The sequence below is a fragment of the Lontra canadensis genome, unplaced genomic scaffold (assembly GCF_010015895.1).
Source record: "Lontra canadensis isolate GAN:19392208 unplaced genomic scaffold, GSC_riverotter_1.0 scaffold13, whole genome shotgun sequence".
NCBI classification, from domain to species: Eukaryota; Metazoa; Chordata; class Mammalia; order Carnivora; family Mustelidae; genus Lontra; species Lontra canadensis.
This window is the reverse complement of record NW_022631007.1, coordinates 15,614,943-15,631,389: the sequence shown is the minus strand read 5'-3', so window position 1 is coordinate 15,631,389 and position 16,447 is coordinate 15,614,943. Positions and strand designations below refer to the sequence as shown.

The window sequence follows — 16,447 nt, the reverse complement described above, 5'->3', positions numbered from 1 at the left end:
TTCAGAGCCAGCCCAGGCGGTGGGGTGCCCTTCCCAGCCCTGTCCTGCCTCCCCCCTTCCTTTGATCACCGTGGTGATCGCCCTGAGCCCAGCCGGGTGGCCCAGGACCGTCTCCCCACGTCCAGGCTGGCTGATTAGCAGCCTTCGTTGCACCTACCAGTGCATCCACATAACCAGCCCCAATCACAGATTCCGGGGGTCGGGAAGTGGGCGTCTCTGGGGGCGCGTTATTCTGCCAGAGTTCTGAAGGGAGAGTGGGCGAGTGGAGACCTTACTCCCAGCAGAGATTCCCGAACGTCAACTCCACAGCCTGTGCCCTTCCTGAGAAAATAACCGGCAGACGTGCTCCCGACGGAGCGACGATTCCCAGGTGTGAGCCCAGGAACGCGGTGCTGGGGCCGATGAGTCCCAGAATCAGGATGCCAACTTATTGAAAGCACAGAGCCCAAACTCAGCAGGACGGTCAGTTGCGATGGAAGGAGGACAGTCGAAGAGCAAGTGTGTGGATCTACAGTCCCAAGTGTGTGAATAATTACCAGGAAGGATAATGACGGGAAACAGAAACTCACTAAAGTTCTGTGAAGTCCTTGGAGGGGACTGACCACAGGATGTGTGCCAACAGGACAAGTCTGACCAGTCTGCTGCTGCGAGAGCCAGAGGCCCCTGGTCGCGTGGGAGTCCGGGCAGTGCTCTCAGGCTAAGCCCGCCCCTCAGGCCCAGGGCGGTCCCCCAGCTAGGGGGACCTCACAACCCTTAGGGGCAGCATTTCTAAGGCCAGCCTTGTCTGTCCACGTCTCACGCCAGGAGAGCTTCTGGAGAGCGCCTCAGGAGCCCGGATCTGTTTGCAGATTGCGAACCCACAGTTCCACCTGTTTGCCTTTCTGGGGAAGGCTCGCATGGCTAATATTTGATTTTTGGGCTGTGCCCTTGAAAAGAGGGTGTGCTATTTCAGTAAGCTCTGTCCTCGCCCAGGGGCATGAGTCACTGCCTGGGCTGAGCGCTCCCCCTCCCCCTGCGCTTTGCGATGACCCAGTCCTTTCCAGCACAGAGGCTGCTGAGAAGCCACCTCCACAGATGGGGGTGCAGCCCAGCAGACTGCAAACTCGGGGTCTCACCGGATCCTGGGGGCAGTCCGCACATTGGCCATTGAGTACAGGCTCTGAAATGCCATGCGGAGTCTCCCCTTTCTCTCTGCTGCGCATGTCGGTCGGGTGAGGCTGCAGGTGTCCTGGGCCCCGGCTCTTCCCCGGATGGAGGGAGTCAAAGAGCTGGGCCCTTCCGTGCATGTTCCCTGCAAGGAGGTTTCCTGAAGTGCTAGTCTGTACTTACGAGACGTTAAAAAATCACGTGTATCTTTTCTGTAGCTAAGACCTCTTAATACCCGAGTCATGGGGATGAATGTCGAACACTTAGAAAACCCTCCCCCACACAGTCTCACAGTCAACCAGTTCTGGACACGCGTCACAGGAGGGCCCACCCTCGGTGTCCGGTCCTGGAATCCCAGCTAATAAGAACCGCAGAGCGGCAAGCCTGTCTAGGGAGTAAATGATGTAACACACTCAAAGCCCCAAGCACACATTCATCATTTGTGCACATTTGAAGACGGCCATGAGTCTTTCTGTGGTCAGGCACTGGGCTGGGCGCTAGGAACCAAACTGAGCCCTCACTGGGCTTAGATATGGGCGGGGAGACAGATTCAGACCTAAGTGCTTCAGAGGGAGATCCAGCGGGCTAAGCAGAAAGAAATGGTATTCAGAGAACAGTGGCTATTTCAGAAAGCAATCTGGGGAGGTTTCTCTGAGGCAGTGATGTCTGAGAAGGGATGGGAGTGATATGAAGGAGGGTGCAATGGGGAGACCTGGAGGAAAGGTGACTACTGGGGGCCATGGGGAGAAAGACAGCAGGGCAGGGAGGTGGAGGGGAGATGTCCAGCAGAAAGATGGACTGGAATGAACTGGGGTGGCTCTGTGTGGCCAGCGAGTCACAGCTGGCTCAATGAGGCTTATCAAGGCATGAAATGTGGGATGAGAAGGAAGGAGTGGAAATGACCATGATGCCTGGGCACTTGACCTCAGCAACCAGGCTGATTCCAAGATGCGGAAGTGGAGACCTTGGAGGAATCAAGACCTGCCTTAGACACGCTGTGTTAGAGATGCTGGTTAGACCCCAGCCGAGGGGCTCAGCAGCCATTTGTCTACATGCCTTGCAGGTTCAGAAGACAGTTCTTGGCTGAGGTCATATATTTGGGATTTGCTGTCTATACCCACAACATCCAATATGGTAGCCACAAAGCACACGGGGTTACTTCAGCCAGTTACAATGAGAAAAACAAACACAAAGTTGGTTCCCCAGTTGTATCAGGCACATCTCAAGGGCTTAACAGGTGCAGGAGGCTACTGATCCCCACTCTGGAGAGAGATGTAGCTCAGTTCCTCAGTCCATGGGGCAGTGTGGGTTCAGGGGGCATCAGAACCATGGTGCTGGTGTGCATCCTCAGGGAATGGGTGCACACAGAGCAGAGCTCAGATGGGGTCCCCGACCCTCTGAACGTGACTACTGTGTGGGGGTGTCTAGGAAGATCAGCAAAGAAACAGAAGGCACTAGACCCCCAGATGTGAGTGTGGGAGAATACAGCAAGAAAAAGGGCAATGAGTTCAGAGCCTCTGGTCTTATTAGACTTTTCTATGCATTTTTTAAAAAAGTGAAATGCCATAAACCCATACATTTTCACCCCCTGCTTTTTCCACTTGGTACCTTGTGAATTGGTCATGAAGATTTATTGCTACAGCTTTATTTCTAATGGGCTCCAGGTGATCCATTGTTGAATTCATGGTTAAAGTTGGTTACTTGGTGAAAACTTGTAATTTTGGACATTGGGGTCTTTCCAGTTCTTCACTCTTAATGATCCTTGCTGTGAGGGATAGCCTCTCTTGCTTCTCTCCTTTGCATGACTTTTAGCCAAGAGCTTGCTGGCTCAAAGGGCTCACCCCCATTGTAGGGCTTTGGCTATGCTATGCCAGACTGATCTCTGCAAAGGTCTAATGTATCCCTCGTTTCAGCCCTGCACTCACCCACACTCCAGCCAGGCTGACTACTGGGATTCTCATTCATCTTTGGAAATATGTGAAAACGATATATTTTGATTAGTTATCATTTCTTTTGTTATTCTTTCAGTTATTTCTTCATTTTTTTCTTGACTATGTGCATTTCTTCTTTGGTGAATTTCCTGTTCATATCCTTTTCCCATTTCATTGGATTTTTGGGTGGTTTTCTAATTTGGAAAACTTACTTATCTTTTTGATTTTAAGAAGCCCCTTATATATCAAGGATAGGAATCCTCGCCATTTCTGTTATATTGTTTCTTCTTCTTCTTTTTTTTTTTTTTTTTTTTTTTAGTCTTTTGTACAATTTTATTTTTTCCCTTCAACCATAATAATATGATATCCAAATTTTGTCTTAACTGGAGGGTCTGTAAACACAGGCTTATCCAGCCCACTTACAGGCAAGGCAAATGCTGCTTCTTGAAATGGTCCTACCATGGAACCTCTGGTCATCCAACCCAAGTCGCCCCCTTGCCTGGCTTTATCTTCACTATACTGTGTGGCCACTTCATTGAATCTCATTCCAGACTTTAACTTTTCCATGGCTTCCATGATTTTCCCATATTTTTCACACAGAATGTGTCTGACCTTTACTGCACTGCCACCACCTTTGGGACCCTGAGCCTTCTTGTCAGAACTGTCACTCCCAGAGGCTGCTCCCCATTCCCCCCTTTCCTGGAACCACTCTTTCCCTTGGGCGGCATCTTCGGAACTTGCGGCAGAACCCTCTGTTTCTTCTTTTTAAAAATTAAATTTTTTTTCAAAATTTCATCTATGTACGCATTTATTGAGTCAATACTTATCGATTGTTTCTGTTCTAATTTCTCCCTGTGTTGCCATATGTTGGTTCTTTCGCTGCAAGATTCTATACGTATTTACCCATATTCTCTCCCAGGAATATTCCTAGTTACATGGCTCATGTTTTTAACATTTCAATTAAAAATCCGAGATTAACTCTCACTCCTGCTGGTGGTCAACTGTCCCCAGACAGTCCCCAACTTTCCTACTGGTATGAAATGTTACCTTTGTTGTAGCAGAAATTGTTATACACACTGCTGTATTTCAGACTTTTCCATATTGTTTCATTGGTGACATCTGTGAAGGAACACTTTAATTACTGTAGCACTGAAATAATTTATCTCCTGGAACAAAGCCCCTCTTACTAATTTTATTTAAACTGTTCTATCTTACATCTTTGTTCTTTCATACTGTTTTCTCACATGTGCCTTGGGAATTTGACCGGGGTTATGGTTCACTGATTCCCCCGAAGTAAGACGCTCCCATTCTCTAGAGCACGTGGTGTCACCTGCTATTTATTTCACATTTTTGAATGTTGCTCCATAATGTTTTGTGTTATTCTTCATACTGTTTTTGCACATGGCTGATATGTATATTTCTGGGTACCTCATCTTTTTATTGTAAATAGAATCTTTTTCTATATACTTCTAATCGATTATTTTCGATGTCTAAGAAGGGGACCCTGATTTTTTTTTTATATTCTTTTGTAATTAGCCAGACTACAAAATTCTCTTTTTTCCTGGTTTTACAGAGAACGACCTTGGGTTTTCACATCTGCAGGTCATAGCTATGGATCTCCATGACCACAGGCTTTATTTTGTTATCTTCTCTAATCGCATTGGCCAGCACATCAGGAACAAGGCTAAATCAGCAGTGATGAATGCTGATGATAGAAATCCTTTGCTTGTTTCTAACATTAATATTTCTTGATGACTCTTGTTTGAGGGACTCTTTCATCATGTTAAGAAATTATTTTTATTTCTATTTTATTAATTTAACAAAATTATCAGAAATAGCATGCTACCAAACACTCTTCTGTGGCACTGAGATAATCCTATGTTTTTTTTTAAAGATTATATTTATTTATTTAAGAGAGCAAGAGCGTGAGAGCAGAGGGGGAGGGGAAGAGGGAGAGATGCAGGCAGATCCCAGGACACACTGGGATCCTGACCTGAGCCGCAGGCAGATGCTCAACCTACTGAGCCACCCAGATATCCCCAAATAATCCTACATTCTGTCTCCCTAGCACCAAGGGTGGCTCACAGCCCAGGCCCTGCACAAGGTAGCAGACTCGGCATAAAGAGGACGGTGCTCTCACACAAGGGTCTGTCCAACTTAAGGCTCGATGTTCATCTACAGCAAGACACATGTCCTCATTATACAGCCCACCAGTCAGGCCTCGATGGTAGGAAACTGGTAGTAAGTTAAATCTACCCTAAACCGCCTTACGGATGCCAATGTTGTTAACATGCTAATTTTTTCTATCTCTGAATTTTGGATTCTTTGGAGGGCAGCATCATGTCCTGATGGGAAGCCAGGAATGATAGGACACTTTGTACAGTGAACACCCCACTCCCAGGTGCCTGGTCCCACACACCAACCACAGGGAGAGATTTCTATGTGCCTGGGGCTACATCAAAGATGGCATGGCTTCCTCCCTTCTTGTCCACTTCCTGAAAGAGCCCGCAAGGAAAGCCACCCATTCAGGTGTGTCTGCCACTCTATGTGTCTGCTTCCTAGGGGAACTAGACCCTAGGAAAACTCCTTCCAGTTGATTTGGAGGAGTGGCATCTGTGTTGTCTAACCGCCCAAGTATCAGTGATCTGGGCCAGCTCATCTGTCACGTGATTTGACAGAGGAGACCCAACGGTGTATTGCTCCTACAGCTTGATCCAGCAGGCACTGGATTCTTTCCCCAGGGCTCTGTCCCAGTGGACTCGTGCTTCCATGTCTGGGGAGAAATACACCTAATACACATTTCTGTTAACTTGTAAATATTAAAAGAAATACTGTTGTTGTCTGTTTTCCAAATGGTCTATGCAGTAGTTGTTTAGCAAATGGCTCTGTGTCAAATTTGCTCCTGGCGAGTCAGGCCCAAACGCTGTGTCCTCCTGATGTGTATTCGGGATAGGAAAGTTCTTCTCATTTAGTGAACACGTTTCTTGGTTTCACAGTTGTTTCCCCATTCACTCGGTTCTATCAGTGGCTGTGGCTGGTTCCTTGAGCCAAGCCTTCCATCTGGCATCCCTTCTGGAGGACAGCAAAGACTTCAGAAACCCAACCGGGCGATTCCCAAGGTGCTCAGTTTGTCACGGCCACCAGCTCGTGGTCACCGGACCATGACTACTCTGTTCAGCTGGTTCAAAGATCAGAGAACTAGAGTGCTCACATGATAGCCAACCGCTCTGTCAAACCAATTCTGGTGTCAGGAACCCAGAGTCTTTATTTTTAGGCCGGTTGAGCAGTGCCCCTTCCCAGCAGAGCTGCCTGTCTGGGTTGAAATTCAATCCACGTGTCCTGACCTCATGATACTCATCGTGTCCATCCCCGTGCCTCAGGACCACATGCCCGGGTCCTGCGGCGGCCTGGGGTCAGCGGGACACTGCAGCAAATGTTCCTCACGGTCAGAGATGGCTTTAGTTTGTGTTGCATATTTAACTAACAGCACAGTGAACGAGAGACGAAACCATCAAAAATGGTAAGAGCTATAAAAGCCCTTCCCTTCCTCCTCCCTCCCAGAATGACTCTTTTCTTCCCAAACGTATCACCTGCTACATCCCTGTTTGTGCCACAGGGACTGGTCACGGTAATGGCCCCGGGCTTCACCACCCTTGGCTCAACATTACTGTGACACAGCCCTTCCCCGACGCAGCCTCTCAGCAGATCACATTTCCAGAGGTGGGACAACATTCCATGGCATTAATGTCCTCCAGGCAGCCTCCTCTGGTCTGGGAGGGGGCATTTGACAAGCCCACCCCAAGCACAGGGCAGGCCCAGTCAACAGAGCAGAGCGGGCTCATCCCCCTACACCCCTGCTTCCCTCTTCCAGAACTATCTTTTTCTGAGCAGACAGCATCAGGTACTGCTGAGTGAAGGGGGCACCCTGACCATATCTGTCCCGGGGGTCTGGCCTGGGCCACAGGCTGCACCCAGGACAGGGGGAATAATGGTTCACATTGCCATAGGAGCCTTCTGTTTCCGACAGCATCGACAGGCCAGCTGGGCCTGGCTCCTCTTGGCAATGTGAACGGCCCCAAGGACTATGACAGTGGGGAATGCTGGATATCAGAAGGGACTCACCTTCATGCAATAAGCACAGGGGTTTCTGCGAGACCCACTTCAGCTGTCTACACCAAGGAGGAGCAGCCCAGCTCACGGGTCTCTGGGACAGAGGCTGCCTCTTGCGACCTGGCCCAGGGGGTCCTCCCTCTGCTCCCTGAGAGCTGGGTTCCCCTCCTTCACATTTATCCGTGTTTCCATTTACACTTAAAATACACATGGACAACAGCTGGGGTACCTGCAGGCAGCATCTGGTCCATCCCTGGGGACGGGGATGCTGTCAAGAGGGAGGGGTAGGCTGGTTTTGCTGGCACGAACAGTGTGGCCCCCGTCAGGGCCCAGTGGTCATGACCAGGGCAGGGGAACTGTTCTGGTAAGAGTGAGAGGATGCTGCAGTGTTCACAGGAAGAAGGGAAAGAGAGGGAGGGACTTCAGCATGTGGCAAAGAGGGGTCATTGGAGGCAGAGGGAGACAGGACAGAGCACAGGGCAGGAAGCTCTCGCCCCTGCATGGGACTTGGAGGTCGGGTCAGGTCCAGACCTACCAAGGGCTCCAGTGTGAGGTCTAGTGTGGGAGCATTAGGACCCCTCCCCGCTGTCACCATGCTTGTTTCCCTTAGTGTCTGGTCCTTTGTCAGGGACTTTGTTCTGCATGGGGACCCAGAGGTCCCCTCAATGCTTGTCCTTCTCTGTCCCCTTGGGGGCTCTGGACTCCTTCCTGTAGGGGAGTCTCCTTCTGCCTGGTGACAACACCCTGGGGTCAGTCGAGTAATGCTCCTCCCGCGTGAAAACTGTGTACATTCCTAGTTCCTGGGACCGTGCATATCGGGATTGTGCAGACGAGATGAAGTCAAGTGTCTTGAGGTGGAAAGCTCCTCTGGATTTTCTGGGTGGGCCCAGTGTCATCACAGGTCCTTACAAGGCGCAGAGGGACAAGGAGGGGGAAAGTGGAGTCAGGGCTGGGTGTGCCAGGCTGACTGCCCGGGAGACAGAGGCTGGGCCAGGGGCCAGGGAGTGCGGGTACCCTGGATGCTGGGGAAGGCAAAGACAAAGATTCCTCCCTGGAGCTTCCTGACATCTTGATACTCAGACTTCTGACCTCCAGAACCAGGAGAAATGAATGCATGATAAGCCACTAAATTTACAGTGATGACAACAACCAGCTATTGGTGAAAAGTCCACAATCCTTTCTGAGCTCCCAGCCAGCACATGCGGCATCCACTTGTCCATCTGATGTCCCACAGACAACCTAACCGCAATGTGTCTGAACCCCTTCCTGGTTCCCCCAAACCTGCTCCTCGTTGCCGTCCCCCGGGGAGGTGGTGACCACCCAGCCTCCCAGCTACTCAGGCCAGGACCTTGGAGTCACCCTTGGCACCCATGCATGCGGGTGTGGGCAGACTTGCTGGCTCCGCCCACAAAGTCCACCTGACCGCTCCTCAGGAGCCCATGGTTCACCAAGTAGAAGCCGGGTCTCAACCCCTGCTTGATGGCGGCTGGGACTCGGAAGGCCCGGGTCCCACAGAGGCCTGCCAGGCCCCACACGCTGGCACCCCACTCCTCTCCTACCTGCTCTCTGCTTCTGCCCAGAGTGCCCTTTCAGGCATCTGCTTTGTTGCCCCCCTCCTCCCTGAATCTTTGCTCCAGTGTCCCCTTGATAGGACTACCAGCCCCCACGGACACCGAGAAAGGATGATAAAGGTGCACAGGGCACAGCTCAGTGTTATGGGGGTGGGGTGGGGTGGGGGGTAAATAATGGCGGAGGGTGTTGGTTCCACCCATGGCTGCCCACTCGAGGATGGGTGCCACCCAGCACTCTGGAAAGACAGACAAAGCCAGCCTTGGTCCTAAAACGGCTCCATTCCGGCCTTCTGGGTATTTTGCTATTCTATCACCTGTAGCTTGCTATGTCACGGCCAAAGCATCACCAGGCTCAGGAGACAAGATGACCCTGAAGCTGGGTCAACAGGAAATAAGACTATTCAGGGAACACCTACTCGCAGGCTAGAAAGTCAGATCCCCTCGTTTTAATTAGGTGGAAGCCAAGCCCAGAAAGGGGGACGGTTCCCAGCGGCCAGCTTCCTGTCCCGTGTCCTACACTGATGCTTCCTGCTGTCTGCCCGTCCCGGGGCACCCTGCGAGGCCCCCCACCCCGCCCACCGCAGAGGACGCCGGAGAGAGGAGCTCGGCCCCACACACTTACTCCAGTCTTTCCTCTTCTTTCCTTCTCAGATCAAAGTCCCTCTGAACCACTTCCCAGACATGCTTGGCCTCTTCGTCTGTGAGCTTGGAAAGATCCAGTTTTCTCCCCATCCTGCTTGTCGGGGTCACACCTGGAAAAGACAGCATCACCGGTGGTCACCCCGGAAGCCTGTGGACAGCAGCTAAGCCACAAAGTAAGAGGCAAAACAGAATACGCTGAGTTCTGGGCAGTTTGTCTGGACCTGGGTGGAACACTTTTCTAAAACAGGCCAATTTCTGTAGTTTAAAGGTGTCATATTTATGTGTGAAATCCCTGCACCCTTGGGACTCACATACTTAGCCACAGGGCCCTCTGTCCTTCCGATGTGACATAACGTTGGTGATGTCAGTATCTAGGGGCACCCCGCTTTCCCCCATTCCCAGGCCATGCTCTGCCACGGGAACCCCAGAAATGCTGGGGAAATGCTGGAGATGCACTCCATCCCTGGGGCTTCTGCCTTAGAACTTCTGGGGGAGCAACACCATGGAAAAGAGGTAATGTCTCCCCAGATTCCTGGTCAAGGTGCGGAGTCGGCCAATGCGTGCCCTGGCCTGCTGAGAGGTGGCCCTGGTGTGATGCCTATGAAGTTACAGTGTCTGTGGGGCGGGGGAGGGGGATGTGCATTCTTCCCATGGTGAGGTCGAAGTGCAGGCCGATGACGGGGTACCAAGCCCGTGGGCAGCAAGGTCAGCGGGAGCTCGGTATACCCGAAGGAGGTTGGCTGTGGGAGCTGCAAACCCAGGCGCACGCTGGCTTCACCGGCAGCTCGGGCTGTCCTGACATCCCTGCCTCACCCTCCAAGATCCTGACTTCATTCAACTGCTTAACAGAATTAAGGGTCCTTAACATTGTGTGATGCCCTGATTCTAGGTCACCTGCTGGCCAGGAAGGAAACTGCAGGTCATTTTATGCCCTATTTGTAGACGATAAGCCAGATCCAAGTCAATGCTAAAAGGGCAAGGAAGGAAAACCCAAACGCCAAAAGCCAAGATAAGTAGAACCTTAGAACCTTGCATGCTGTTGTTCAAAGTGCTTCCTATGGGGTGCCTGGGTGGCTCAGTCAGTTAAGTGTCTGCCTTCGTCATGATCCCAGGGTCCTGGGATGGAGCCGGTGTCCGGATCCCTGCTCAGCAGGCACCCTGCTTCTCCTTCTCCCTCTGCCACTCCTCCTACTTGGGCTCTCACACTCTCTCTCAAATAAATAAATAAAATCTAAAAAAACCCCAAAACACAACAACAGTGTGCCTCATGGACAGATTTTCAGGCCCTGCCCAGACCTCCTGATTCAGAATTTGTGTTTTAATGAGATTCCCGGGGTTGGGGGTCATGTTCAAACAGGAGTGGGCCAATGTTGCTGGTCCTGGGACCCCTCTGAGCCGGAAAGCTCTAGTGAAGCAGGACAGGGACACTGAGGGGTTGGCTGAGCAGAGAACGGGGACGGATGGGCCCTCCTGCTGGCTCTTCCCACAGAGAAATCACACGGGCCTCACAGATGCCAATGCTGCCATCACACGGGGCATGCCACTGAGGCATTACCACACCAGGGAGGACTTTGCCTAGGGATTTGAGCAAGCAGGGTTGGGGGAGCTTCCCAGAGGGGACCACCCTGCTCACCCCATCATGCCCAACCTTTGAACATTTCTTTGCACCTTCTGCTGTGACTGCCGCTGTCCCATCCGTCCCTGTCAAGCTCCAGGAGGCACAGACTTTGTCCTTTGCCTGGCATGCAGCAGGCACTGTTCTGGGCTCCCAGTGCTCTGACCCCCTGCACACTGCCCCTCGGCCCAAGGACGAGGCTGCCACACTCATGTCAGCTCTTCTCTAGGCACCAAGGCTCAGGGGAAGATGTGGGTTGGGTGACAGTTGTGCCGGGGGAAACAGAGTTTGAGAAGCTCTGTGTGACTTCGACAAGTCTTCACTGGGGACTAAAACCCGTTTCTCGAGATCCCATATGTCTGCTCTCCCTGGGGATTCTTTAAGCCAACTGAAAACTTGATTTTGCTTCTGAATTCTGGGGAGCAGCTCTCTTCCAGTGCTGCTGACCATTTGAATGTTCATCATGGAGACATCAACAAACTTGCTCTGGGCCAGGGATGGACTCGGATTTGTTTCACAAGGGGTGAGTTTTGTCAAGTGACCTTTTCAGGGCAGCATCCAGATACCATCTAAAATGAAAATTTCCTCAGAGCTCCCATGGCCCTCAACGAAAATATTCCCTGACTTGTTCCTTAAATTGGTGAGAAATAATTTCTTCATTTTTTTGCACCAAATCCTCAATATTTCCCCCTTTGAGCATCATGCTGTGAATGATGCGTTCTAAAGTCGCCTCAATGTGCCAGACTCATTCAAACTATTTTCATCGACAGCTGAATTTAGATTTTTGGACAAGAAAGCATTAAAACAAAATTCCCTGTTGCCGTTCTAGAATACACGATTTCTGGTTTTTGAAAAACTGGAAGAAAAAGTTCTTTCTTGGTGGATGACTGGGGTTGATTCATTTTTCTCAAACCAGTTTTGAAAAAAAAAAATTGTATCCTAAGAAGCACATTCATGGTGAGAGAGCCGTGACCGTCAGCTGACTACCACTGTCTCCTCTCCAAAGAGACACACAATTCCAAGCTTCCTTTAAGAAGCTTAGATAGTGAGGGGCGGGGGAGAGAGGCAAAACAAAAGGAAGCTAGAATACTCTTCTCGCTGTGCAAGCCTAGTTAGCCTAGAGCAAGCTCAATGGCTGGTAAGTGGATGGATGGGAAGGCCACTAGCTCACCAGAACAGTCCCCTGATGCTGAGGACATGGCCCCCCTCCCCTCCCACATCCTTCCTCTCCCCTCCCCGAGGTCCCCCTCCCCAGACTGTTCTTTCTCTTGGGAGCTTCTTGCTCATAAGGAGGGCTTCTTGGTTTCCAAGCTCAGACAGCAAAGACCATCAAGGCCCCAGGGACCAGATGCACACTGGACCTGGAGGGTCTGGGCACCTCTGGCGGAGGGGTGCCCGCCAAGAGTGGGTGAGCCCCTCAGAAGCAGGCTGACATATGCACAGGGGGGGACCAGAAGGCCGAGAGTGACAAGCGGCCTCACCCGCTTCTACAGAAATGGTGGCACCGTGGCTTAGCTCCCTCTTGGAAGTTATGATTGTGACGCTGAGTTATCATGGGAAGTGACCTATGTTCACTATACTCTGTTTAAAAAGCCAGAATGGACGTGATCTAAATTGTGAAAAACATGGATCTAACCCAGCCAAACCAAGCACCATGCGGTTGGACGTCACCTGAAAAGTTGAGCTTAGTGCTTATGTTGAGCTCTGACCCAACTTCCAGGAGAGCCGGGGGTGCGGGGCGAGGAGGGAAGGAAGAGGGATTCCAAAGCTCAGATCCGCCTGTAGGAGGCTGTGCCATGCTCTGGGGTGAATGGAGGCGGAGGCTCAGGGCGTAGCCAGGGGCTGAGAGCCAAGGGCCTGTGATCCGGGTCTGCATCTACCGGGACTGAGTCTTCCCACTTAGTGAATTAAGGACATGCGGCGGCTTTTAGTGCTTTTTGAACACTATCTTTAGAAAGTAACCCTAAATTGCATGGAGAATACTTTCTACTTGAGCATTTACAATGCACAGACCAAAAGTCGCTGGCACCCCCTGTGGCTTGCCTCGGGCTGATATGCTGCTGTGGACAACCCCCTGAGAGGCACAGCCACACCGTGGGACAAAATGGGCTCACGGAGGGGACAGCCCTTCAGCTAATTATCTGTCTCCCATCACTACACACTGTGCTTGCTCCCTGAGACCCCGATCTGCCCCTGGAACCCCTCCACCCACAACAGTCCCGGGGGAGCACGAGGGCAGAGAGCCTGCGGACCCACCCACCACCCAGGAGAGGGGCTGCTTTTGTCCCTGCCCCCACCCAGGGGAACCTCCCAGGGCGTGTGTGGCCAGGAAGGCCAACTCCGCCGGGCTCCAAGTCATGAGGTTCCTGCATGAAATGCTTTCAATTTCGCCCGTTCCACTGCTCAGATTTAATCACCTTTTTAATCTCTGAGACGGTTAGCCCTCCCTAATGGTTTTGTAGTTGTAATGGAGAAAAGCAAGGGTGTCGTGGTGATAAAAGAGTTGCAAAGACCATGGAATGGGTTTTACACCGTGGATATATCCCAGATGCGGACCACTGAATTTCAATGGTGCGTCATGTTTCTTTCTCTGTTCAAGAATTGCATTCATAGTCTGGCCAAGTTCAAGGGAAGTGTGGGTGGGGGCTCCTCCTACAGGACATTTGATTTGACCAACCTCCTGGGTCAGCTGCCCTTTGAGCCTTGGAACAATGGCACTTATGTGCGGTCACCTGCCCTGAGCAAATAAAGCTGGAAAACAAGTCCAAGTTTGTCAAGAAATGCCCAAATCCCAAAGGAGGCAGGAAGGCTCTCTGACTCAGAATCGAGGCCACGGCGGTGTCCTTGCTGATAAAGGTGAAGACACATTCCCAAGGGAAGGCAAACGTGCCAGCTGTGGGGCCCTCGGTGTTGACCCCGCTGGCTGTTTCCCAAATGCCACCCTCTGCGCTGGCGGGTGTGGCTATTTCTGCGACCAAGCCTTGCTGCTCTTTAGAAGCAACCAAAGCCCCAGCCCTTGTCAGCTGCAAAATGAGCGCATTTCCACCCAGAAGCTTCCCCCAGACCCCCACTCAAGGTGCTGCTTCTCCAGCAGCAACTGCACTGGGGGAGGTCTCTATAGCTTGCCAACCGCCCCCCCCCCCCAACTGTCCCTTCTCTCTGCTCTCTCAGGTCTCTGGGCGGTTGCCGGTGACGCTTGTCATCTATACACAGACATAGCTTCTGCATGTGCAGCTAAAGCTTCAGCCCCAGTGTCTGCAGCAAGAATAGGTGAGGGGTGAGGCTGCAGGGAGAGGACAGGGCCAAGGGTCAGGAGCTGGGGTCCCATCCCGGTGCAGGTACCAGCTGGCCCTGTGACATAGGACAACTTCCCACCTCTCTGGATCTCAGCTTTCCCATCTGGGTCATGGGCAGGTTCGGGCTCCAGGAGCTCTCCAGCCCTGCAAGCTGCCCGAATATTAGAGAAAAGGGAGGCTATAGGATGGCGGGAGGGGCAGAGCTTTTCCTCAGGGGTTGCTTCTCAAGCAAGTAAGATAGTCAGCCCCAGAAGGCTGACCCAACCATGTGGCTCACACACACACAAGCAAGCACCATGTTGTCATCCAAGGGCACTGAAGTCACCTTTCCCGTTAGCCTTCAGGGCTCTGAAACCTCCTTACCACCCCAAGCCCCCCAGCAGACCCAATTAGCTGGTTTTCATGTCTCAGTCTCTAATGTCTTAATCAGTAAGACCCACTGACTTCTTTTCCGTGATCCTGGAACTGTCCTCAGTCAGTCCTCCAGAGCATCTACCACCGTGCCCATTTTTTGGATGTGGGGGAGGCCCTGGGGATTTGGAAGGGGATGGGGCTCTTGCCCAGGAAAGTTGTGGCTTGGCTAGGGTCCTCTGAGTGGCCCAACAATGACGTGGAGGCGGGGACATCCAGGAAAGAGGTGAAGGAGCTGGATCCAACGCTCCCTACAGGCGTCAAGCCCTTGCCCTTTCTGCGGGCCTCCCAGACATGGCCAGTGCCTGCCTTGGCATATAATGGGCTCGTGTGGGCCACACCTACCCCATTACCATCTGGACCTCTCAGAAAAAAATATGTAAATATGATTAAAAAAAAAAACACACCATATTAAAAGAAAAAGTAGACGCCCAACTGAAAATAGAGTTTTCAATACTGGGTTAAGGTTAGTGGGAAACAGGTGTCTAACTAAGCCTGGGAAACTATAGGGGATTTATAAGGGAGGGTTAGCTCAGGCCAGGACCTGGGTCCCGTGTCCACTATGCCATGCCCATCATCCACGGGGTCGTGGGGGGGGGGGGTTGTCCATATCTCTGGAACTAGGCAAATGGGGGGATTGAAGCGGGGAGTGCTCTCTGTAAACAAAGATGACTATAATAAAGCTGGGGCTTTTGGAAAGCAAGAGGAAGGTCAGGACCCCCTCCCGTGGCAAAACATCATCAGGGCTCTTTCCCCCCAAATCAGCCCTGCAGTGGAGGTGGAAGACTTTCATCAGAAGTCCTTGGGCCCCTGGGAATCCAGCCTTGGGTCCCCTCCGTTGACCGAAACCTCAGCCCTGGACGCGCTGGGACTGCTGCAGGCTCTGATTGAAAGCACTGTTTTGTCCAAAATGGGCTCCCTGAAAACCCAGCAGTCTGATCAGGGTATCCTTGAGACCTGGGTTTGGTGGAAAGGGAGCGCCGGCCTCAACAGCCTGGACCAGGGCCTGGGAGCCCCACCCCCGCCCTGGGCATTTTCACCACTCGGAGCTGCACACAGCACCACCGACCCTCCCTACGCCTGGGCCCCCAGTCCTGGGCACCATCCGGACTGGCGTCGTCGTTCCCCCTTCTGACTGCACTCACCAGCTGCTTTCTAGGGACGGGCAGGCCCTGGCCCTGTCCCCGGGGTTGCTCTCTCTGGTCCGGCAAGGGAAGAAAGGCGACCAGGTAGAGCGTCGGGTCCGGGCGCTCTGGGGCAAAGCAGGATGGTCCGGGCCAGGGAGGGCGCGGGGAGCACCGGGCCAGGTAGGGCGCAGGGGGGCGAGGCAGGGCGCGGGGCGCAGAGCACCTGATCTGCGCGGCCCCGCGGGGTGCGGGCTAGGTCCGGGTGCAGCCGGGTCACGTGGGCCGAGCCCCGCCCCCCCCGGTCCCGCCCAGCTCCGGGAGAGCCTCCGGGTGGCAAGCAAAGGCGACCAGCGCGAGTGGTGCGAGTGGCGCGGGTGGCGCGGGTGCCGGGGAACACTCCAGACTCCGCGCCCCAAGCCAACCTCTGGGAGAAGGGTGGCGGCGGGGAGGGGAGGGTTGAGCCCACACCCGGGAGTTGCGACTTCGCCGGGTGCTGCTGCTGACTTGGCCCTGCCCTCAGCGCCAGGGGACCCGTCGCCTGAACGCGCCCTCGGAGCGCGCAGCCCTTCTTTTAATTCCTACCCAGCTCTGCAGGGGA

General features: G+C 52.7%; 2 protein-coding genes across 2 annotated transcripts in view; both read right to left on the bottom strand.

Annotated features, from left to right (window-relative positions):
* The window catches only part of MLPH (melanophilin), a 43,143-nt gene extending 27,033 nt beyond the window's left edge, over nucleotides 1-16,110 (bottom strand). Inside the window, exons 1-2 of the mRNA XM_032857578.1 lie at nucleotides 15,868-16,110; nucleotides 9,381-9,510 (exon numbers count right to left, since the gene is read on the bottom strand). Coding sequence (XP_032713469.1) covers nucleotides 9,381-9,490 — 110 coding nt within the window. The 5' untranslated portion in view covers nucleotides 9,491-9,510; nucleotides 15,868-16,110. The remainder of the gene's footprint in view (nucleotides 1-9,380; nucleotides 9,511-15,867) is intronic.
* LOC116867789 (peptidyl-prolyl cis-trans isomerase NIMA-interacting 4-like) lies at nucleotides 3,406-3,805 on the bottom strand. Its single transcript, XM_032857577.1, is given in 2 exon segments — nucleotides 3,406-3,763; nucleotides 3,766-3,805. Coding segments are annotated over 2 exon segments (393 nt in total). The 3' UTR covers nucleotides 3,406-3,410.
* Nucleotides 16,111-16,447: the final 337 nt, after the last annotated feature.